The 24849-nt window shown below is 37.8% G+C and overlaps 1 protein-coding gene across 1 annotated transcript in view; it reads left to right on the top strand.

Annotated features, from left to right (window-relative positions):
- Positions 1–24849, top strand: part of DIPK2B (divergent protein kinase domain 2B) — a 63921-nt gene that overhangs the window by 25610 nt on the left and 13462 nt on the right. Inside the window, exon 3 of the mRNA XM_036746048.1 lies at positions 16149–16322. Within this exon, the coding sequence (XP_036601943.1) occupies positions 16149–16322 (174 nt within the window). The remainder of the gene's footprint in view (positions 1–16148; positions 16323–24849) is intronic.

The following is a 24849-nucleotide window of genomic DNA, read 5'->3' as shown; positions in this document are numbered from 1 at the left end:
GTCTATTAAGTGTGCAATTGTATTACATCTAAAAAGATGTACATATGAAAAATACTTTGTTGTGAAAAAATGCTAACCATCATCTGAGTCTTCAATGAGCATAATCTTTTTGATGGCGGAGGGTCTTGCCTCCATTTTTAAAAAATTTGTTTATTTTAGTTTACAACATTCAGCTTTTGAGTTCCAAATCTCCTCCCCCTCACCCCAGAAAAAACAGCATGAATCCTGATATAGGCTATACATATACATTCACTTTAAACATATTTTTATATTAGTTATGTTGTAAAGAAGAATTATAACCAATGGAATGAATCATGAGAAAGAAGAAACAAAACAAAAAAGAGAGAGCAAATAGTCTGCTTCAAACTGCATTCAGACTCCAAAATTCTGTCTCTGGATGTGGACGGCATTTTCCTTCATGAGTCTTTTGGAGTTATCTTAGAACCTTGCATTGCTGAGAAGAGCCACGTCTATCAAAGTCAATCATTACACAATGTGTCTATAATTGTGTACAATGTTCTCCTGGTCCTGCTCCCCTCACTCAGCAGCAATTCACATAAGTCTTTCCAGGTTTTTCTGACATCTACGTGCTCATCATTTCTTATAGTACAGTAGTATTCCATTACATTTACATACCACAACTTGTCCAGCCATTCCCCAACTGATGGGCATCCCCTCAATTTCCAATTCTTTGCCACCACAAAAAGAGCTGCTATCAATATTTTTGTACATGTGGGTCCTTTTCCCATTTGTATGATCTCTTTGGGATACGGTCCTAGAAGTGGTATTGCTGGGTCAAAGAGTATGCACAGTTTTATAGCCTTTTGGGCATAGTTCCAAATTACTCTCCAAAATGGTTGGATCAGTTCACAACTCCACCAACAATGCATTAGTGTTCCAATTTTCCCACATCTTCTCCAGCACTTATAATTTTCCTGTTTTGTCATGTTAGCCAGTCTGACAGGTGTGATGTGCTACCTAAGAGTTGTCTTGATTTGCATTTCTCTTATCAATAGTGATTTAGAGCATTTTTTTTTCATTTGACTATCGATATCTTTAATTTCTTCCTCTGAAAATTGCCTGTTCATATCCTTTGACCATTTATCAACTGGGGAACAGCTTGCCTCCGTGTTGATGGCTGCTGATTGATCACGATGGTGGTAGGTTGGGGCTGAAGGTTGGGGTGGCTATGGCAATTTCTTCAGATAAGACAACAACGAAGTTTGCCACATAGTTTGACTCTTCCTTTCACTTCTATGCTTAGAGGCCATTGTAGGATTATGAATTGGCCTAATTTCAATATTGTTGTGTCTCAGGGAATAGGGAGGCCTGAGGAGAGGGAAAGAGGTGGGGGGACAGCAGGTCATAGAGCAATCAGGATACACACAACACCATTCAGGGAACCCCAAAATGATTATAACGTAACATCAAAGATTGCTGATCACAGGTCACCATAACAGATATAAAAATAATGAAAAAGTTTAGAATATTGTGAGAATTACCAAAATATGACACAGAGATACAATGTGAGCACATATTGTTGGAAAAATGGTGCTATTAGACTTGTTCAACACAGGGTTGCCACAAACCTTCAATTTGCAAAAAATGCAGTATCTGCAAAGCACAATAAAGCAGAGCATGATAAAACAAGGTATGCCTATATTCCAGCATTTGTATTGTCTGGTCTGTGGCAAATATTTTTTCCTTCGGATCTCCTATTATCTGTTGTTATTGCTGTTTTTCAGCCATTTTCAGTTGTCTCCACTGGAGTTTTCTCAGTAGAGATACTGAAGTGGTTTGCTATTTCCTTCTCCAGTTTATTTTACAGATGAGGAAACTGAGGCAAACAGCTCAGGACCATGCAGCCAGTAAGTGTCTGAGGCCCAATTTGAACTCAGAAAGAGGAGTCTTACTGACTTCAGGTCAGGCACTCTTTCCACTGGGCTACCTAGCTGCCTACCTGTTATCAGTAGCTTTTTAAAAATTTGTTCTTTGCACTGTTCTGCCAGCTTCAAGGAGCTTTTGCCACATTCTAGGAGAGTCAGTAACAAACTCTTCAGCTTCCAGGCCCCTTTGAAGGCCTTTTCTCATTTTCTGAAGCTTCATAGCTATAGTTGGCCATTTCTCAATGTTGTTTTCAGTCTTTCACCTCATTGGTCTTTATGCTTTGAAGCCACTAATCTAGTTACTTTGTGGATTTGAAATCCTTGAAACATTTGACTTCCTCACCACACTAACAGCTGTTGCAATATCTCTAACAGTCATTGTAGTATGCTCTTTAAGAACCACAACTTTGGGGTGTTTTCTTAGAGTATTATCTGTTCTTAAAAACATAGCAAATGAGGTCAATGAAATTCCCTTGTTTATGTGGTATGAAATTCAGCACTAAGCTGATAGACAACTAACTAAGGATAGTGAAACCACTTCAATCTGGTTCATCTCATCAAGGTCAGACTGAGTCAGTCTGGTTCCTGTCATAAAATGAAACCATAGCAAAACTGTTAACTGTCCCAAATAATTGGCATATCTACATATCATCCTAGAAAATGAGCGGACAGGAAATGATTGGCTACCAGCAGAGGACTCCTGTGCTAATCACTGTTTTAAAGCAAAGACCAAAATCAATTACAGATTAGAAGAAAGAATTAAAATTAGCAGATCATATGGTATACAACAGCAATTGGTCAGCACTGAGGATAGAGGGGTAGGCCTGGAGTCAAGAAGAACTGAGTTCAAATTTAGCCTGAGGCACTTACCTAGCTGTTTGACCTTGTTCAAGTCACTTAACCGCTGTCTGCCTCAGTTTCTTCACCTGTAAAACAGAGCTAATAATAGCACCTGCCCAACATGGTTGTTGTAAGGATCAAATAAGGTTTGTTTTTTTTTTTTCTAAAAGCACAGTGCCTTGAACATAGTAGGGACTATATAAACACTTATTCCTTTGCTTTTCTCTTCCCTTCACCAAAGGCAGCATTTCCAGTCTGACTTATTTAAACAAGCTGTTGACGCCAAAATATGGAAAATAGATAAATATACATATTAACTCAGACTCTCACAATTTCCTAAGGAAATTTAAATAATGTGAATTAATTGTCACAATAAAAAAACCAAAAGAGCCTAGTAATTGCCTTCATAAGCAAAGATTTTATCTTCTTGCCAAAGGAAAACATGTAGCCATCAAGGGAAATACCATTTTACAATACCGACTTGTGTGTAAAATATTGTGATATAAAATGTCAGAAGATTATAAACAGCTTACTGTGAGCATCTCATGAAAAAGCAAAAAATAGTAGCAAGAAAACATTTACAGAAAGCTTGGTTCAACATTTGGTTCAAGGTTAATTAAGCCAAGTCATCCTGAAAGCATTTAAGGTTGAAATTGAACCACAAATGGATAAAATACAGATAGTATCTGTAAAGATCTTTATAACAAGCCTTCTCTATCAATGACAGCAGAATTACCACATTTAGTCTCTAATATCCTAGTCCTTCCCAAGTGCTTTAAAAAGTTGTAGAAATAGTCCACGTGTATGTGTGCACACACTTAACCCACTCACAACCCCACAAAGATGGGAAGAACAACCAAGAGCAATTAACAGAGTACTGTAAAGGTGAGGTGATTGATTTACTTAATTCTATACCACTTTAAGGAATAAAAAAGAAATAAAGTGACAAGATATCCACTCAGTCAATCTGACTCATAGGCCTTAGAATAAGTGTGAAAAGTCTTTGAAAGCCATTTGCTGAATGAAAGGACACCAGGCTGTTAGTCTGTTCCATTTGGCTGAGGATTTTGTCACATTCTCTGGGACCTTTATAAAAAGAATGAGTTACCCAAAATCAAAAAGTACAAAAAAAAAATCGGAGGGAGCATTGCTTCTCAGAACATTCCTGAAGAGGAAACTTTTGGTGGGGAATAGAGACCTGAGCTTTGGCCTCAGCCACGTCTTCTTCCCTTCTATCCCTTGGGCAGGAGGTCCTTATGGACTTCAAAGGGTTCAGAGGATGTTAGCCTTCCCATCCTTCCATCAGTGTACTAGCAATATCTCTGCATAAGCCCGTTGATGAAGTGTCTGCATTGAGAGCTGAGGGACACCAGAGCTTAAGGATAGCTTCTTGAGTACCACAGAAATGAGGGGAAAATGACTTCCAACAGTCAGTAGCTGTAAGGTATCCCTTTGCCCTAAGTTTGAGCCCATTTTCCTTTGGACTCTTTATAACTGTGTATGTATATAGATATAGATATTGTATAGATAGATAAGTAATATAAATTGGTAGGTAGGTAGATGGGTGGATGGGTGGATGGATGGATGGATGGATGGATAGGTAGACAGACAGGCAGGCAGACACACAGACAGACAGACAGACAGATAGATAGATAGATGATGGATGGACTGACGGGTAAGGTAGATAGATGGATAGATGGACAGACAGACAGAGAGATAAACAGATGGTTGGATAGATAGATGGTAAGTGGCTAGGTAGATAGATAGATGGATGATAGGTAGATAGATGGATGATAGGTAGATAGATAGACAGACAGATGGATGGATGGATAGATGTCAATAGACTTAAGATAAGCTCTTGCAGCAAAAGTGAACTTGGCCAGGACCACCTTCACCTGGAGTAGGGGCAGGAAATTAAGAGACTGCCTTACCTGGGAACCACTCCTCATCCTTAATTCCTTCAATCTCATATATTACTTTTACATGTTACTGTTCCCTTGTACCTTCATATCTATTAGAGTGGGGCTGTTCCCCTTTTAAGGGACACTGTGGACTGCTTGTACTCTTACCCCCCACCTTCTGCCTTAATACAATATAAAACCTTTATGCTCTTTTTTTTTTTGAGATTTTTTATTTTTAGTTTACAACACTGGGTTCTACATAATTTTGAGTTCCAGATTTTCTTCCCCACCTCCCCCCCTCCCTCCCCAAGACGGCATGGAATCCAATATATCTTCTACATATAACTTCGCATTGAACTTATTTACATGATAGTCAAGTTGTAAAGAAGAATTATGTCCAATGGAATGAATCGTGAGAAAGAAGAAACAGAACAAAAAAAAAAAAACAAAAACAAAAACAAAAGAGAAAAAAAAAGGGGAAAAAAAAAAAGATGAGCATAAAGTGTGCCTCAATCTGCATTCAGACTCCATAGTCCTTTCTCTGGATGTAGATATCATTCTCCATCGTGAGTCCTTTGGAGTTGTCTTTGCACCTTGTGTTGCTGAGAAGAGCAAGGTCTGTCAGGGTTAGTCATCACAGAATCCATATATCTGTGGTTGTGTGTAATGTCCTCCTGGTTCTGCTCTGCTTGCTCAGCATTATATCGTATAGGTTTTTCCAGGTTATTACGAAGTCCATATCATCCCCATTTCTTATCGCACAATAGTATTCCATTACCTTCATATACCACAACTTGTTCAGCCATTCCCCAATTAATGGGCATCCCCTTGATTTCCAATTCTTTGCTACTACAAAAAGAGCTGCTATAAATATTTTTGTACATACAGATCCCTTTCCCACTTGTGTGATCTCTTTGGGATACAACCCTAGAAGTGGTATTGCTGGGTCAAAGGGTATGAACATTTTTATAGTCCTTTGGGCATAGTTCCAAATTGCTCTCCAGAATGGCTGGATCAGTTCACAACTCCACCAGCAATGTAACAATGTTCCAATTTTCCCACATCTTCTCTAGCATTTATCATTTTCCTGTTTTGTCATTTTAGCCAATCTGACAGGAGAGATGTGGTACCTAGAGGTGTTTTGATTTGCATTTCTCTAATCAGTAGTGATTTTGAGCATTTTTTCATATGCCTACAGATATCTTTAATTTCTTCCTCTGAAAACTGCCTATTCATATACTTTGACCATTTCTCAATTGGGGAATGACTTGTATTCCTATAAATTTGGCTCAGTTCCCTGTATATTTTAGAAATAAGGCCTTTATCAGAGACACTCCCAATTTTCTGCTTCCCTCCTAATCTTTGTTGCATTGGCTTTTTTTATACAAAAACATTTCAATTTAACATAATCAAAATTATCTATTTTGCATTTTGTAATGCTCTCTATCTCTTCTTGGGTCATGATTTCTTTTCTTTTCCATAAATATGATAGGTAAACTATTCCTTGCTCTCCCAAATAGCTTATAGTATCAGCCTTTATTCCTAAATCATGAACCCATTCTGACTTTATTTTGGTATACGGTGTAAGATATTGGTCTATGCCCAGTTTCTGCCCTACCATTTTCCAATTTTCCCAGCAGTTTTTGTGAAATAGTGAATTCTTAGCCCAGAAGCTGGCCTCTTTGGGTTTATCAAAGAGTACCTTGCTATAGCCATTGACTACTACATCTTGTGTACCTAAGCTATTCCACTAATCCACCACTCTGTTTCTTAGCAGGTACCAGGTAGTTTTGATGACTGCTGCTCTATAGTGCAGTTCAATATCTGATATGGCTAGGCCACCTTTTCTAGCATTTCTTTTCATTAATTCCCTTGATATCCTGGACCTTTTGTTCTTCCAGATGAATTTTGTTATTATTTTATCTAGCTCTGTAAAATAATTTTTTGGTAGTTTGATTGGTATGGCACTGAATAAGTAGATTAATTTAGGTAAAATTGTCATTTTTATTATATTAGCTTGGCCTAAAGCATACTTTTCAGATCACGATGCAATAAAAATTATTTGTAATAAAGAACCATGGAAAAATAAGCTAAAAATTAATTGGAAACCAAACAATCTGATCCTAAAGAATGAGTGGGCCAAAGAACAAATCATAGAAACAATCAATAACTTCATTCAAGAGAATGACAATAATGAGGCAACATACAAAAACTTATGGGATGAAGCGAAAGCCGTTCTTAGGGGAAGTTTTATATCTCTAAATGCTTACATGAATAAAATAGAGAAAAAGGAGATCAATGAATTGGGCATGCAACTGAAAAAGTTAGAAAAAGAAAAAATTGAAAATCCCCAATTAAATACCAAATTAGAAATACTGAAAATCAAAGGAGAGATTAATAAAATTGAAACCAAGAAAACTATTGAATTAATAAATAAAACAAGGAGCTGGTTTTATGAAAAAACCAATAAAATTGATAAACCTTTGGTCAATTTGATTTAAAAAAAAGAAAGAAGAAAATCAAATTACCAGTATCAAAAATGAAAAGGGTGAGTTCACCTCTAATGAAGAGGAAATCAAAACAATAATTAGGAATTATTTTGCCCAATTGTGTGCTCATAAATTTGACAGCCTTAGGGATATGGATGAATATCTACAAAAATATAAATTGCCCAGGTTAACAGAAGAGGAAGTAAAATTTCTAAATAACCCCATCTCAGAAAAAGAAATTGAGCAAGCCATCAATGAACTCTCTAGGAAAAAATCTCCAGGGCCAGATGGTTTTACATGTGAATTTTATCAAACATTTAAATAAGAATTAATTCCTATACTTTATAGACTACTTGAGAAAATAGGTGAAGGAGTCCTACAAAATTCTTTTTATGACACAAATATGGTACTAATACCCAAACCAGGAAGAGTCAAAACAGAGAAAGAAAATTGTAGACCAATTTCCCTAATGAATATTGATGCAAAAATTTTGAATAAAATATTAGCAAAAAGATTGCAGCAGCTTATCACAAGAATAATACACTATGACCAGGTAGGATTTATTCCAGGAATTCAAAGCTGGTTCAATATTAGGAAAACTATCAGCATAATTGATCATATCAACAACAAAATGAGGAGAAACCGTATGATCATCTCAATAGATGCAGAAAAAGTGTTTGACAAAATACAATACCCATTACTATTAAAAACACTAGAAAGCATAGGAATAAATGGAGCCTTCCTTAAAATTATAAATAGCATCTACCTAAAACCATCAACAAGCATTATCTATAATGGGGATAAGCTAGATGCAGTCCTAATAAGATCAGGGGTACTATTCAATTTGGTACTAGAAATGTTAGCTGTAGCAATAAGAGAAGAAAAAGAAATTGAAGGATTAGAATAGGCAAAGAAGACACTAAATTATCACTTTTTGCAGATGATATGATGATTTACTTAGAGAATCAAGTAAAAAACTACTTGAAATAATAAACAACTTTAACAAAGTTACAGGATATAAAATAAACCCACATAATCCTCAGTATTCCTATACATTACTAACAAAGCCCAACAGCAAGAGATAGAAAGAGAAATTCCATTCAAAGTTACTGTAGACACTATAAAATATTTGGTAGTCCATCTACCAAGACAAACCCAGGGCCTATATGAACATAATTATGAAACACTTTTCACGTGAATAAAGTCAGATCTAAATAAATGGAAAAATATTAGTTGCTTATGGTTAGGTGAAGCTAATATAAAACCTTTATGCTCTTACTAAAAAATTAATTGCAAAAGACTCATAATTAATAGTAAAAGATATAATCAAACAGTACAGCAAATTAAGTAACAACATAGATTCCTAATTTTTAACAAATTTTTGTTCAGTGAGAACAATGTGATGGAATATGCTTCATTATTTTTTTAAATCTTAGCTTACCACTTTACCAGCTTAACTAGAAATTCAAAGGTTCTAAATTCAGGTTATTCTGAGCCTTGGCTTTAATGCCTATCATAGCTGGGCAAGACACATTCCAAAGGGACATAGAACAACTGGAAGAAGTGTGTTGTTATCTGTACTTAATAAGTTATGATAATCCTATCTACCAATTATGTAAAGGCTTTAAAAAACAATTAGATAATAAATTTCCACATTCCCTGATGTCAATCAGTTCTTCTTGCAAACTAACTGAAAGGTGCTGCATTTTTATATTTTTAACAAATGGGCTCAAAATTCACTGAAACTCTTCATTTGGATGATTTTTTTTAACAAGTCAGAAAATATTAATTCCAAGATTTTAAATGTGCAAACATGAGACTTTTTTGTAGGTGATAAGCTTACATAATTCTCAACAACAAAAACTTAGTTTTAAAATGTTTTGTTAATGTAATAGTTTCATACTTGTTGTTCAATCACGTCCAACCCGTTTGGGGTCTTCTTGGCAACGATACTGGAGTGGTTTGTCATTTCCTTCTCTAGTTCATTTTAGATATGAGGAAACTGAGGCAAACAGGGTTAAGTGACTTGGCCCAGAGTCACACGGCTAGTAAGTGTCTGAGACTAGATTTGAACTCAAGAAGATGAGTCTCCCTGAGTCCAGACCCAGCACTCTATCTATGGTACCACCTAACTGTCCAATAGTTTTCATACTATCCTTGACTATATCTCAAAGGTCAGTGTATATTTAGGACAAGGTTTATGGCAAATGACTAAAGGTTATGTAAATCCGTATTTCAAATTATCTTCTAGATAATTTTGAATTTTTTGACTGACATGTCAAGTCTCGCTAGATGTTCATTGTTTTTACGTCAACGCGGCTGATGAGTTCATACTAGGAATAGGAAAAATTGTCAGCTTGTTTTCTGGTTGTTTACTTGTCTTTATACGATTAGGATTATCTTCATTCTACGATTTCTTTGCAGGAATATTTTAAGCCACTTGTCTATTTTATGAAGATGAGTTTAGCTAAAATTGGATGATAAAATCTATAACTCTACTTAACCAGGCACACATCAATTGCAAAGCATCTCAATATGTTGAAAGCAAATGAAAGAGCCAGGGTGCCAGTCAGCATCTCCACATTATGGACCTCTCACTCTTCCCTCAGAATTACCTCGCACATTGTACGTGACATATGAGCACTTGACATACAGAGTGAAGGCTGCGGTGTCAAACCATATATTAAATATAATAAAGCTTAATTATTTTCATTTTTAGAGATTAAATATAATTAAAAGTCCTCATGTTTTGCTCCTGTACATTAATGGATCATCTTACTTATCCCACCCTGGCACCCCTGTCACAGAAAATTATAGAAATCTAGAGTTGGGATGCATCTCAGAGGCCATTTCTTTGGGATTACAAAAGTCCAACCCTCTCATTTTACATATGAGGAAAGTGAGCTAGTAAATAAATGTCCTTACAACAGGAGAAATATTCAAGAGAAAGGAACGACGAAGCAATAACAACAGCTTGCTCCCCAGAAGTGAAAATGTAGCAAGAACCTCCAGAATGGCTGAGAAAAATCTAGTGAAATGATTGAAGAATTTTATAAAAAGGGAGAGCTAGGTGGCACAGTGGATAGAGCACCCGCCTTGGAATCAGGAAGACTCATCTTCATAAATTCAAATCCATCCTCAGACACTTCCTAGCTGTGTGACCCTGGACAAGTCACTTAACCCTGGGTGCCTCAGTTTCCTCATCTGTAAAATGAGCTGGAGAAGGAAATGGCAAACCAGTCTAGTATCTTTGCCCAGAAAACCTCCAAAGGAGTCATGAAGATTCAAACACAACTGAACTACAACAAATAAAAAGGGAAGAGAGGTAGCCGCACTCAGTGGATATAGAGCCAGTCTCAGAGACAGGAAGACTTAGGTTTAAGTCTCATCTCTGACACATACTGACTGTGTCCCCCTGGACAAATCCCTTGACCTCTCAGTACTTCTAGGCCAATGGTTTCCAAAATGGGACCCAGAGCCCCATGGTGGTGGGGGAGGGGGTGTCTGTGAAATGGTAGCAAGGGGACCCATACCTTGGCCCCAATGGGTATGATCAACCAATTAGAGAGCAGAAAGATGGGTCAAAATCTACCCTCTCCTAGCCAATTCTGGACTTGTCTCCAACAAAACTGCACTACCCAGACACCCATAGTAGCTGTATAAGCAAAATTCCCTGCATGCCCTTCCCCCAGCCCCATCCAATATGTCCAGATATTGGATTCCCTGGGCCTGCATTCTGTTCTCTAGAACAGCGGCTGGTAAGCTGACCCCCTACTACAACAAAGACACTTTCTACTTTTTGTTTGGAAGAAATTTAGTTATGTTTACATTATCTTTCCCACCCAATCCCATAGCTTTTTGAACTTCTCTCTCTCTCTCTCTCTTTTTTTTTTTGAGGCAATTGGGGTTAAGTGACTCACCCAGGGTCACACAGCTAGTGACTGAGGCTAGATTTAAACTCTTCTCTAACTTCTCACCATCCTTCTAGTTTCTCAAATTCTTATCCTCTTGATTGTCCTTGACCTCTCAGTAAATAGAAACCACTCTCTCCAAGTAACCAATGATATTTTAATTGACAAATCTAATGACCTTTTTTCAATCTTCATCCTTCCGGATCTCTCTGCATATTGGATAATCTTCTCTTTCTAGATATTTATTCTTTCTCCTCTTTGGGTTGTTCTGACATTCAATTGGTTCTCTCAACTATTTGACCTTTCCTGCTTAATCTGTTTTGCTAGATCACCATAGAAATCCCACCCCCAAACTTGAGTATTCCCCAAGGCACTATCATGAGCACTCTGTATTCTCCATGTCCACTGACTCGTTTGGTGACCACTTCAGTTCCCAAGGGTTCAACAAGTCTTACTATGTAGCTAACCCACAGCTATTTACTCAGTTCTCATCTCTCTCCTGAATATAGTCCTACTTCACTAAATCGCCTATTACACATTTCAGATTTGATGTTCCATAAGCATCTCAACATCAACATGTCCAAAAGTGAACTGATTACCTCTTCCCCATACATACCTGTCTTCTAAACAGTCCTTTTTCCATCAAAGGTACCACCATCCATCCAGTCACCCAGACTTGGAAACTGGGAGTGATCTTTGATTTCTTATTTTCCCTTACCCCACATGTCTAAGTAGTTACCAAATTGTGTCATTTCTGACTCCACAATGGTTATCATATCTGTCTCTTTCTCTCTGCTCAAATAGATGCCACCCTGGTTCAAATTCTTAGTGCCTCCCACTTAGACTACCACACTAGCCTCCTGATTTTTCTTGTCAAATCAAGTCTCTTCCTCCTTCGATCTAAATCTAAGCTGCCAAAGTGGCTTTTCTAAAAGGAAAGTAGTGTGTCTAACCATACTACCTCCCTATTCAGCAAATTCCAGCATCTCCCAATCTACTCTGGGATCAGATATTATTTTTATCTGTAGGTCACTTTTTAAAATGTTCCATTTTAGGGGCAGCTAGGTGGCACAGTGAGTAGAGCACCGGCCCTGGAGTCAGAAGGACCTGAGTTCAAATCTGGGCTCAGATACTTGACACAATGTACTGGCTGTGGGACCTTGGGCAAGTCACTTAACCCCAATTGCCCTGCCAAAAAAAAAAAACCCATAAAATTTTTTAAAAAGTTCTGTTTTGGTATAATTTTTATAGTGTGATGTATAAAAAGTCAGAGAGATAATTTCTGAGTAATTAATAATTTTATTAATTATGGTTAGTGAATAATTAATAAAAGGATGGTCATTTGGCTGTCTCTTGTACTGCCCTCAGAAGAGTGGGTGTTCCCGACAAGCTGCAATCGACTCTGATTGGTTAATAATTAATGAGAGAACAAATATTATAATGAGAGGTGAGCTTATTTTAAGGAGGGGCGGGGAGGGGATGTAACTGATCACTCAGTCCTTGACATAGAGACTTATCTCTTCCCAGGATCCCCCCTCCCAGCCCCTCCTGTCTAGGGCATTATAAACAAAAGGGGGAATCCACTTCCACTCAGACCTATCTGACTAAGACAGATGGGCTAGAATTCACCAATTAGACCAGAATTTTTTTTTACCATTTGAATGGATCTAAGTTTTCCCAGTTAAGTAAGCTTCATCCAAGATTTCGTCTCATTATCAGATGTACACTTCAAAGGCTGGCTGAATAACCCACAGGGACTGATTTCTGAATGAGGAAATAGAAAAGGGAAAAACCTTAGTCCTAATTCAATAATTGGTTATTAATATAAGAGAGAAATAATCATTTCTCTCAAAAGTACACATAATAATGTATATATAACATGTAATACAGTATACATAATATACGTATATAATAATTTGGAAGCTATTGCTTTTGCCAACTCTCTAAGACTATAAGTTTCAGAAAAGGTGCTAACCTGTATTGGTAGAGGGAGTTTCCTCATCTAGGAATCCCTTATACCAATAATATTACAAATCTAATCCCTATCCTTATTTACATATACATATATATATATGTTATTTCCTTCAGCTATTAGAATTATTTGTATAAGAGGCGAGATTGGCTTCACTTTTGTCTTTATTTTGCTCCTGATTTATTTATTGATTTTTGAAAAGAGAGAACATCTATAGGCTGTACGGGAAGATTAGAAAGAAATACACTAGAGAAACAAAGGAAAGAGGAGGAAAAAGAAGTGACAATATTTCTTGGAATCAGACTGTGTCAGATAAAGGTCATACAAAAAAGCGGGAGGAAGGGGAGAGAGGTAAACTCCTGAACCACTCTTTTTGCAGAGTTTAGCAAAGGAAGCATTAAAAAATTTACACCAGTAAAAGCAGAATCAAGAGTTCTGGGTCTGGACTAGATAGAGGACAATAGGGCGTGTGGGTGTGCATGTGGAGATGGGGATCAGATTGTTCCGAGCAAAACAAGCTATGGACGTCTTGTGCTTGTTTTGTTTTTTTTTAAAAAAGGTTCAACTTATGATAACTTTCATTCTCAGTCAGTTGAAATTTGCCACAGGACCTTCAGTACGTATTTAAAGAATGTGCTAGATACCACTGCAAAGCCATTGAATCTAGTACATGAGTAAAGATTCGACCTACAAATTCTTTGAAGTTAATCTTTAAGGTTATTCCTTAAAGCTCTTTGAAGAAACCCAACATTCAATGGATTACTAAACCCGTGTATTTACACAGAGAGATGAGTGAGTTAATATCTGAAGTAGGAAAAGCCCTGGGCTTGCAAAGGATCGAAGGTTCAATTCTACTGTTCAGTCATTTCTCGGTCATGTCTGACTCTTCACAACCCTATACATTCGCCATATAGTGCCCATTCAGCACTCTAGAAATCTTGCTTTGTTCCTTTGTTGTTGTTGTTTTCAGTCATATCGGACTCTGTGACATCATTTGGGGTTGTCTTGGCAAATATATTGAAGTGGTTTGCCCTTTCCTTCTCCAGCTCATTTTACAGATAAGGAAACTGAGGCACAGAGAATTAAGTGATTTGTCCAGGGTCACACAGCTAGTAAGTATCTGAGGCTAGATTTGACCTCAGGAAGATGAGTCTTCCTGACTCCAGGCCCAATACTTCCAACCACTGCACTACCTAGCTGCCCTAATTCTACTATATTATTGATGAATTGTCATGCTGCCTGAAGAAGATTTAACATGCTCTAATGCCATCATTACCGCAAGTGCAAATTACATTTATAAAGTTAAAGTTTCATAGACAAAATTTAGGATAATGGAAAACCACAGAGACAACATGGTATAATGAATTGAAACCATTCAAGCCCTACCGCTGATGGTGTTATCCCCTTTAAAACTACAGATTATGGAGCAATGGCCAGTCTGCATGGGGGGAATTGGGGAATGCTCCTCATTGGGAGTTCCCTGTAGCAATACAATCACACCGAAAAGCAATTTTAAACAGGATTTGAGGAAGGGAAAAGGAAAGGGAACAAGTATTTCTGTAGCACCTAATATGTGCCGGGCACATGCTAAGTGTTTTACAAATATAACTTGTAAATTATCTCACCTGGATCTCATTTGATCCTCACAACAATGCTGTAAGGTGGGTGCTGTTATTATCCCCGTCTTACAGTTGAGGAAACTGAATGAGTCAAGAATGAAAGGTATAGCACTTCCAGAACTCAAACTATATTGTAAAATATCAATCATCAAAACCATTTGGACCTTGTTGAAAAAAATGGAAAAGTAGATCAATGGGAAAGACTAGACGAGAATTAGAAATAAATTAATTTAATAACCCAATGTTCGAGAAACCTGAAAACATAAATTACCTAGGAAAAAACTCCCCATCTAACAAGAACTGCCAGGAAAATTGGAAAGCATTCTGGTAGAAATAAAGTTTAGACCACATCTTACATCATATTCCATAGTAAGTTCGAAATGGCTATGTGGCCATTAGAATATCAGAAGAAAAGGTGATCATATACTTCTCACAGCTCTGGGTAATAGGTGAATTGTCAATCAAGGGATAGTGGCAATTAAAAAAATAAAATAGATAAATTCAATAAAGAAATGAAAAGGCAAAATGAATACAACTAGGACAATAAAGGAAGTAGTTGACTGGGGGAGAAAAATCTTTGTATTGAATATCCCTGCAAAGGGTCTGATGTACAAGATATGTGGACAACTAGCAGAAATATAGCTATTCCTTAATAAGTGATCAAAGAATATGAACAATCAGTTCTTAAAAGAATCACAAACTATTAACAGTCATGAAGGAATGCCCCAAATTACTAATGTAAGAGAAATGCAAATTTTTTAAAGCTCAATGTTTCACCTCACTTCCAGAAAATTGGCGAAGATGGCAAAATATGGAAATAAGCCATGTTGAAGGGGTTGTAGAAATATAGGCACACAAATGCATTCAAGAAAATCAATTTGGAATCATGCAAATATGTCCATGGATACTTATACAATGAAAGTATTTGTAGTGGCACACTTTTTATGGTAGCAAACTACTGAAAACAAAGTACATGCCCCAATAATTAAGGAATAGTTAAACAAATTGTGGTACATGAATGTGCCATAAGAAGCATGGAAAGATTTATATGAACTGATATAAAGTGAGGTTAGCAGAACCAGGAATATAATATACACAATGAATACGACAATGTAAATGGAAAGAACCAGAACACTAAAACAATCAAAACTAACTGTTGTGAAGTTATAATAATCAAGTCTGGCCCCTAAAGAAGAGATATGAGAAACCCCACCCCTCCCTATTTCTTTGTAGAGATGGGCAACCGGGAATGCAGAATGCTGCATATAAACAAACTTTTTTGATGTATTCATTAATTTTGCGAAACTTGCTTTTATATTTTCTTCTTTTTTCTTATTTATGTAAGAGATAGCTTTCCTGGAAGTGGTGGGAAATGTGTGACATAAATACAAAAGATATTAACAATAAGTGCTCAAAGAAAGTTGGGTGGTAAGATTGCAATACCTGTAACCCAATTATAGTGGTCTTGGCTCCAGCCATAGACATGTAACTAGCTCTCACCATCACCTACGTGGATATTTCTATTTATAGGGTCTGCCTAGCCCAATGCTGCGATGTCCCTCACAGAGGCTTTTAGACCGCATTGTCCGGAGATACGCTGAAGTGGCAGATGCTGGCAGTGTCTTCATGGATCACTTTACTGACCGGGACAAGTTGCGCCTTCTCTACACGCTTTCCATCAATGCCCATCCCATCTTGTTACAGGTAGGTTTCTCTGCGGCCACAACGCCCAAAGTGCTTATATTTTATAGGGTAAAGAATTGAAATTCAACTAATATTAAATCTAGGCAATTAACAAAATCAAGCCTTTATTCTGTAGTGTTTGAAAATTTCCAAGATACCATACAAATGCTCACAATAAAATTTAAGAATTGGCATACCACTGAATACATCTCCTAGTTGCACAAATCAAGAAATCTTGTACATTCTTAACAAATGCCTGGAAGAAAATTTTTCCAGACTATATTTTTCTTTGCCATCTCAAATGCTTTTCCATTTTTCTGCTTCCTTCTTTCTTCCTTTTCTTCCTTCCTTCTTTTTCTTTTCTTTCCTTCCTTTCTTCTTTCCATCTTTCCTTTCTTCTTTCCATCTTTCCTTTCTTCTTTCCATCTTTCCTTTCTTTCCTTCCTTCCTTTCTTTCTTTCTTTCTTTCTTTCTTTCTTTCTTTCTTTCTTTCTTTCTTTCTTTCTTTCTTTCTTTCTTCTTTTCTTCCTTCCTTCCTTCTTTCCTTCCTTCCTTTCTTCCTTTCCAACAAACAAAGGCAAATAGGTGGCACAGTGGATGGAGTGCCAGGCCTGAACTCAGGAAGACTCATCTTCCTGAGTTCAAATCTGGCCTTAGACTACTAGCTGTGGGACTCTGGGCAAGTCACTTAATCTTGTTTGCCTCAGTTTCCTTATCTGTAAAATGAGCTGGAGAAGAAAATGGCAAACCACTTCAATAACTTTGCCAAGAAAACCCGGAATAATGTCACAGAGTCAGATACAACTGAACAACAACCAACAAACATACCAGGATCTTGTATTCTCCACATTTTTCAGTAACTATGTAAACACGAAGAAAAGAGGAAATATGGTACAGTGGAAAGAATTCTGGATTTAAAGTCAAAATATTTGGGTTCAAATCTCAGCTCTATTTGTCCTTGGACAAATCACTTCAATTCTCTGGTCCTGTGTTCCTCATCTATAAAATGAAGCAGTTGGAATACGGGGCTCCAAACGTCTCTATCAGCTCTAAGTCTATAACCCTTTGTGGCCTGTGATAGAAAGACTGCCTCTTTGCTTTCTCAGACTTTCATCATGGATGCTGGCCCTCAATGTAGTGAAGTCTTAATACATTTGGCAAAATATTCTTTTCCATACTTTAGAGCCAAATATGACAGCGTAGGCGGTACAAAACCCAGTGGAATCCATGGCTATAAAGAAAGAGATTGTATCCTGCTTTTTAAGCCAAAATTTACAACTTGCCCTTTAGGTAAGTGATCAAAAAGAAAAAAAAAAAGGCTAGTTGTCTGTGAAAGGCAGCCCTTAAGTCACATGACTCCAGAAAGCAGGAGGCTGCTAGTCTTACCAGAATGCAAATTCGGAGTCAAATCTACAGGACAAGTTTGGAGGTCCTGAAACAACAACACAGAAATCTCCTGTCACTGTCCTTCAAAGTTGTTTTAAACAGGAGTAAGGGGAAAGGCTTCGGGGTGCAGGGGTGGGGAGGGAGGAAAAGCATGGGAATGATTGAAGCAGAAAAAAATTGGCTTGCCTCAAATATTTCCTCTTGTGTTTCAAATGACGACGATGGCCTAGGCAATTTCTGAAGGTCCTTCTAGTTTGAACGATTTATGGTTCTCGGCTCTTGTTTCACTGTAGTCCTCAAATAGTAAGATAGCATTTTTGAGATCTTTAAAAATTATTCCTGTTTCATATTCACACGATAGTGACAGGGATGATGATTTGTTAGGGCCAGCCACGGATGTAATGAGAAATAGATGGAGGGGGAGTGTGGTGTGATGGTCTGAAACAGAGTATTCTCCCTAGATCAAGTGCGTAGTATAGGCGTGGGACTTCTAATATGTGTTGCTCTTTGGGGCAAATGTGTCTAAATTGGTAAAACAAGGCAAACAGGGGTAAGCGACTTGCCCAGGGCCCCATAGCTAATAAGCAGCTGAGGCCAGATTTGAACTTAGGTCCTCCTGACTCCAGGCCTAGTGCTCTATCCACTGATCCACTTAGCTGCCCGCGTTATGGATGTCCAAATAGGATGGTTTCTGCAGTTCTATTTGGCCACAAGGGAAATATTTGAAGCAAGCCAAGTTTTTTTTCGTTTCATTCATTCCCATGCTTTTCTCCCCTCCCCATCCTTGCACCCCTCGCCTTTCCCTTCACTCCTGTTTTGTTTATACTAAGCCTTAATCACTGAATAGGCGTTGCATCGGTCCAACTGAGATCTGTTTAAGACCTTAGCTTGAAGAGGCCAAGGTCTCCCATTGCATCCTGGGCCACCTCCACTTGTCCCCATCTATGCGTGACCACCGGACACAGACAGCCCCAGAGGAGAAAGTGAGGCTGGTGACTTTGCACAGCCCTGCCTTGCTTAAATCCAATTCACCTGCACATCATGGCATCAACTTCCTGATGTCATGGTCCTCTTTGAGAACAAATGACAAAGAGCAGCAGAAGTTTTGTCTATGTATGCTGAGACTTGGTGCTTGTGAGCAAGACATGGGAGTAAGGCCTTGGGGCACAGCCAGGTGGCATAAATGCCCAGTATATAAAAGATTCTCTGCCCATCTCCAACTATATTTCTCAGTTTCTAAGGACTGATTTTGGAAGAACTGCACGACCTTCATGTGTCACTGACTGGTCCTTAGGGAGAGAAACAAACAGAGGTATGGTCTGTGAGAAGGGAATGTTCTATGCCATGAACAGAGGTGCTCATCTTCTGAATCAAGTCAGAGTGGGGTTGGCCACAGCTACCTCTAGGACATTAACAAGAAAGTGACTTCACGTTGGTGTCCCCAATGCTATGGAATCAGATATGTACAGTCACACAGTATTTATTGGTTTTTAATTGGGAAAGGAGGGCAAACTTCCATCAAGGCTCAGTCTAGAAGCCACAGACTATCCTTTCTTTTTTTTTTTACATTAATGTGATCATTTTCTTTATTTGATATTTTTTAGTTTTCAGCATTGATTTCCACAAGATTTTGAGTTACAAATTTTCTCCCCATTTCTACCCTTCCCCCACTCCAAGATGGCATACATGCTGATTACCCCTTTCCCCAGTCAGCCCTCCCTTCTATCATCTCCCTTCCACTCCCCCCATCCCTTTTCCCCTTACTTTCTTGTAGGGCAAGATAGATTTCTATGCCCCATTGCCTGTATATCTTATTTTCCCGTTGCATGCAAAAACAATCTTTTTTTTTTTTGAGCATCTGCTTTTAAAACTTTGAGTTCCAAAGGCTCTCCCCTCCTCTCTCCCCACCCACTCTCCCCAAGAAGGCAAGCAATTCAACACAGGCAACACATGTATCATTATGCAAAACACTCCCATAAACAGCCACGTTATGAAAGACTAACTATATTTCCCTCCCTCATATCTTGTTCCCCTTTATTCAATTTTCTCCCTTGACCCTGTCCCTTTTCAAAAGTGTTTGCTTTTGATTACTTCTTCCCCCTATCTGCCCTCCCTTCTATTGTCCCCCTTTTTTTATCCCCTTCCCCTATTTTCATGTGGGGTAAGATATCCAATTGAGTGTGCATGTTATTCCCTCCTCAAGTCAAATCCTATGAGAGCAAGATTCACTTATTCCCCCTCACCTGCCCCCTCTTCCCTTCCTACAGAACTGCTTTTTTTTGCCACTTTTGTGTGAGACAATTTGCCCCATTCTATCTCTCCCTTTCTCCTTCTCTCAATATATTCCTCTCTCATCCCTTAATTTGATTTTATTTTTTTAGATATCATCCCTTCATATGCAACTGACCCTGTGCCCTCTGTCTATATATATTACCTTCAGCTACCCTAATACTGAGGTCTCATTAATTATACACATCATCTTTCCATGTAGGAATGTAAACAAAACAGTTCAACTTTAGTAAGTCCCTTATGATTTCTCTTTCTTGTTTACCTTTTCATGCTTCTCTTGATTCTTGTGTTTGAAAGTCAGATTTTCTATTCAGCTCTGGTCTTTTCACTGAGAAAGCTTGAAAGTCCTCTATTTTATTGAAAATCCATATTTTGCCTTGGAGCATGATACTCAGTTTTGCTGAGCAGATTATTCTTGGTTTTAATCCTAACTCCATTGATCTCTGGAATATCATATTCTAAGCCCTTCGATCCCTTAATGTAGAAGCTGCTAGATCTTGTATTATCCTGATTGTGTTTCCACAATACTCAAATTGTTTCTTTCTGGCTGCTTGCAGTATTTTCTCCTTGATCTGGGAGCTCTGGAATTTGGCGACAATATTCCTAGGAGTTATCTTTTGGGGATTTTTTTGAGGAGGCAATTGGTGGATTCTTTCAATTTCTATTTTACCCTCTGGCTTTAGAATATCAGGGCAGTTCTCCTTGATAATTTCTTGAAAGATGATATCTAGGCTCTTATTTTGATCATGGCTTTCAGGTAGTCCAATAATTTTTAAATTATCTCTCCTGGATCTATTTTCCAGGTCAGTGGTTTTTCCAATGAGATAGTTCACATTGTCTTCCATTTTTTCATTCCTTTGTTTCTGTTTTATAATATCTTGATTTCTCATCAAGTCACTAGCTTCCACTTGCTCCAATCTAATTTTTAAAGTAGTATTTTCTTCAGTGGTCTTTTGGACCTCCTTTTCCATTTGGCTACTTCTGCCTTTCAAGGCATTCTTCTCCTCATTGGCTTTTTGGAGCTCTTTTGCCATTTGGGTTAGTCTATTCTTTAAGGTATTATTTTCTTCAGTATTTTGGGGGTCTCCTTTAGCAAGTCATTGACTTGTTTTTCATGATTTTCTTGCATTACTCTCACTTCTCTTCCCAATTTTTCCTCTACTTCTCTAGCTTGCTTTTCCAAATCCTTTTTGAGCTCTTCCATTGCCTGAGACCAATTCATATTTTTCTTGGAGGCTTTTGATGTAGGCTCTTTGACTTTGTTGACTTCTTCTGGCTGTATGTTTTGGTCTTCTTTGTCACCAAAGAAGGAATCCAAAGTCTGAGTCTGAATCTGAGAGCATTTTCACTGCCTGTTTATGTTCCCAGCCAACTACTTGACCCTTGAGCTTTTTGTAAAGGTATGACTGCTTATAGAGTAGAGGGTACTTTATCCCAAGCTTTAGGAGCCTTGTGCTGTTGTTTTCAGAGCTACTTCTACACAGCAAGCTCTGCCACACCAGCGCTCCTCCTCCCCCAAGAACCACCAACCCAGACTGGACTCAGATCCAAGTAGGCTCTGCGCTCCCGCTCTGATCCTCTGCTTAATTCCTCCCACCTGGTGGTGGGGCTGGAAGCAACTGCAGCTGGAAGCAACCCCAGAGCTGCACCACTTCCACACCCCTGGGGCTGGGGCCAACCATGACCTCCTTTCATTCTGTTCTAGCAGTTCTACCCACTAACCTTCTCTGTTGTCTTTGATGTTTGTGGGGTTGAGAAGTCTAGTAACTGCCACAGCTCAATGATTCAGGGCCCTGTGGCCTGTTCCACTCGGCTCCTGGTCTGGTTAGTCCTGGCACAGCCCACACTGGGCTGTGCTCTGCTCCGCTCCCACCTATGTGTGATAGACCCTTCCCTGCGACCATCCAGGCTTTCCTGGGCTGGAGACCTGCTTCTCTCTGCTATTTTGAGGGTTCTGCAGTTCTAGAATTTGTTCAGAGCGATTTTTGTAGATGTTTGGAGGGACCTGGGGGGAGCTCACGCAAGTCCCTGCTTTCCAGCTTCCATCTTGGCTCTATCCCTCCCCCCCCAGACTATCCTTTCTTAAGTATTGAGGAATGAGGCTATCTCAACTTTGTTTGGAGAAAAGTTAGAAATATTTTTGAAACAACCAATTTATGAGTCATAACCACACTTATTCAAGGAGTAGAATAGCCAAATTTGTGATCCTACAAGTGGGAAAACTTCCCTTCAAAGGAAAGAAGTAGGATTAGGGGAAATGAGTCAAGCAGATTCTATCACTACCTTCAAAGGACTGTCTCTCCAACCTTCCTAGCAATCAACATCCACCTGGAACTCCTTTAAATATGGCTGCACAATTTAGAACTTCCCAGTTGGCAGCCATTGATATTTTCCCCTTGGATGGTGGAGTGCTGATTTCTCAACATCAACACTTTTACTAGAATCAAGCTGAGATAATAAATGATAAGCAAGTCATATTTGCAGATCCAAGAGATTATAACTCACACATCAGTTCTAATGCTTATGATAAGAAAGATGCAATTATCTTTACAGTTAACATCAATATCATCAGCAGGTACTGGGATTTGTTTAGAAGTATAACAAAATATTTGACAAACATGGTTCAGATTTCCAGGGAACAAATCCACAAATTCATTATGCAAATGAAGTACTCCAGCCTATTTATGTTTTGACAACTTTCCAAATATTCCTAATTATTGTGAATTACATTGTATCTTTGTATTCTTAAAGTGGCATTCTCTACACCTAGAAGAAAAAGGTATTAGAGGATCTGAATGAATTATATATCAAACAAATTATTCCATAAATTGCTAGGAAGTACCAACTTCCCTTCTGGTGGGAAGATAGGAACAGGAAGATAACTCAGCTACCTTTAGGTGTTTTGAACAAACAAGCTCATTCCAGGAATATATATATATATGTATACACACACACACACACACACACACGTATGTGTGTGTATATATATATATATACACATATATATATATTCACACACATGTAAATGTGTGCATGTGTAATTTATGTATGTGGATATATCCATATATTATATATCTATATCTATCCATCTATATATATGCATATATAAATATACACATACATACATACATATGCAGCTAGGTGTCACAGTAAATAGAGTTCTGGGCCTGGAGTTAAGACGACCCGAGTTCAAATCTTGCCTCAGATACTTACTAGCTGTATGACTCTGGGCAAGTCATTTAACCCTATTTGCCTCAGTTTCTTCATCTGTAAAATGATCTGGAGAAGGAAATGCCAAACCACTCCAGTATCTTTGCCAAGAAAACTCCAAATGGGGTCACAAAGAGTTGGACGTGACTGTTTGTGTGTGTGTGTGTGTGTAGATATAGATATATGTACATCCAAACACAATTTTTAAAAAAATTCAAGTTGCCATCTAGTCATAGTTAATATGAAGCATTAAAGATGAAATCCAATTTTCTAATTACCGTGTTCAGAAAACCATAGGATAATGTACATATGTGCAGATATAGACCATCTTATATAGAACTGATATACATATATCCTCATGCAACCTATAGTTCTTTCAACATAGTTATTAGAAAATTGGGTTTGGACTTTAAAGTTTCACGTTAACTACAAATAAAAATAGATATGGATTTGGCGAATTTATATATTATCTGGATATAAGCTTTTCAATACATACTTAGACAAAATACCTAAAGGTCTTCAAGTCCTATTCTTCCCTTCCCATTAGATGGGAAGTTGGAGCATCATGGGAGTTTATCATAGAGTTTGTTTAACACTTATTTCATTCAGATCTTCTAACCACCAATGTAGAGTTTTTACTCTTTAACATCACAACTGCCAAGGCACTGTCAACCAGTTACTATCCACAACCCCAATCCACCATGCCACAGATTATAGTTGTCCCCAGATCTATCAGACCCATTATAAATATGAACCTAAATTGCCTTCTTCTAAGGCATGATTCATCTTCCTTTTTCAAATCCACACCAGGATACTAACATCTCTGAAATTAAGTTTGAAGCTAATTAGAAATCTTGTGAAACCCCTGAAGATAAATTTCTTCTTCAAAAATAATCTCTTGTTCCAAACAGTTTCTAACAAGGAGACATTCTTCCTTTGAATCTCTTTTTTTCCTCTGGTCCTTCCGTCTAATTTTCTGAATCTATAATAACTTACAGATACCTTCTAATTTAAACTAACTCTATTGCAAGTTACTACATTTCTCTCTATATATAATATTCCACTTTCCTTTTTACAACTCTTAATTTCTCACCCTTAAATTTCTGTTTCCAAATGTTTCCTATTATTTAATTGTATCATTAGTTTTACTTTCCTTTCTTACTGTTTCTGTCTCTTGCAAATGAGTGCACTTTCTGGGTATTGGACTAATTAATTATTTTTTAAGAGCTTTTCTTCATATTTAAAGATTCTAGTGCTCAGGCTGCTCTCCATTTCATTATTTTAAAACCTAATCCTCTGTAAGTGTAATTTGTATATAATTCCTTCAATTTGCTAAAAATTGAATTCAACCAAGTCATTTATTTAGACTCGCTCCCATGAGCCATTGAAATGCCTCCTCACTGTAAAATAAAGAATTGATGTCCCAAAATATGTCTGTTTTCAATTGCAGAAGAAAAATGAAAAGTAATAGCTACTGGAAGAAAAGGGATAATTTAACCAACTATTAGTAATAAAATTTCTCAAATACAGTTTGCGTTGAGAGAAGAAAAACAATAAAGCATCCTTTCTCTTCTGGAGCTAAGTAAACATACAAGGTGCCTCGGTCCCATAGGAGACGAAGTCAATACAGGGTTTGAGGAAATTTCTGCACCCCACAGTCTCC

Source organism: Trichosurus vulpecula, chromosome 2, assembly GCF_011100635.1.
Source record: "Trichosurus vulpecula isolate mTriVul1 chromosome 2, mTriVul1.pri, whole genome shotgun sequence".
NCBI classification, from domain to species: domain Eukaryota; kingdom Metazoa; phylum Chordata; class Mammalia; order Diprotodontia; family Phalangeridae; genus Trichosurus; species Trichosurus vulpecula.
The sequence above is the reverse complement of the archived record's forward strand: the minus strand, read 5'-3'. Positions and strand labels throughout refer to the sequence as shown.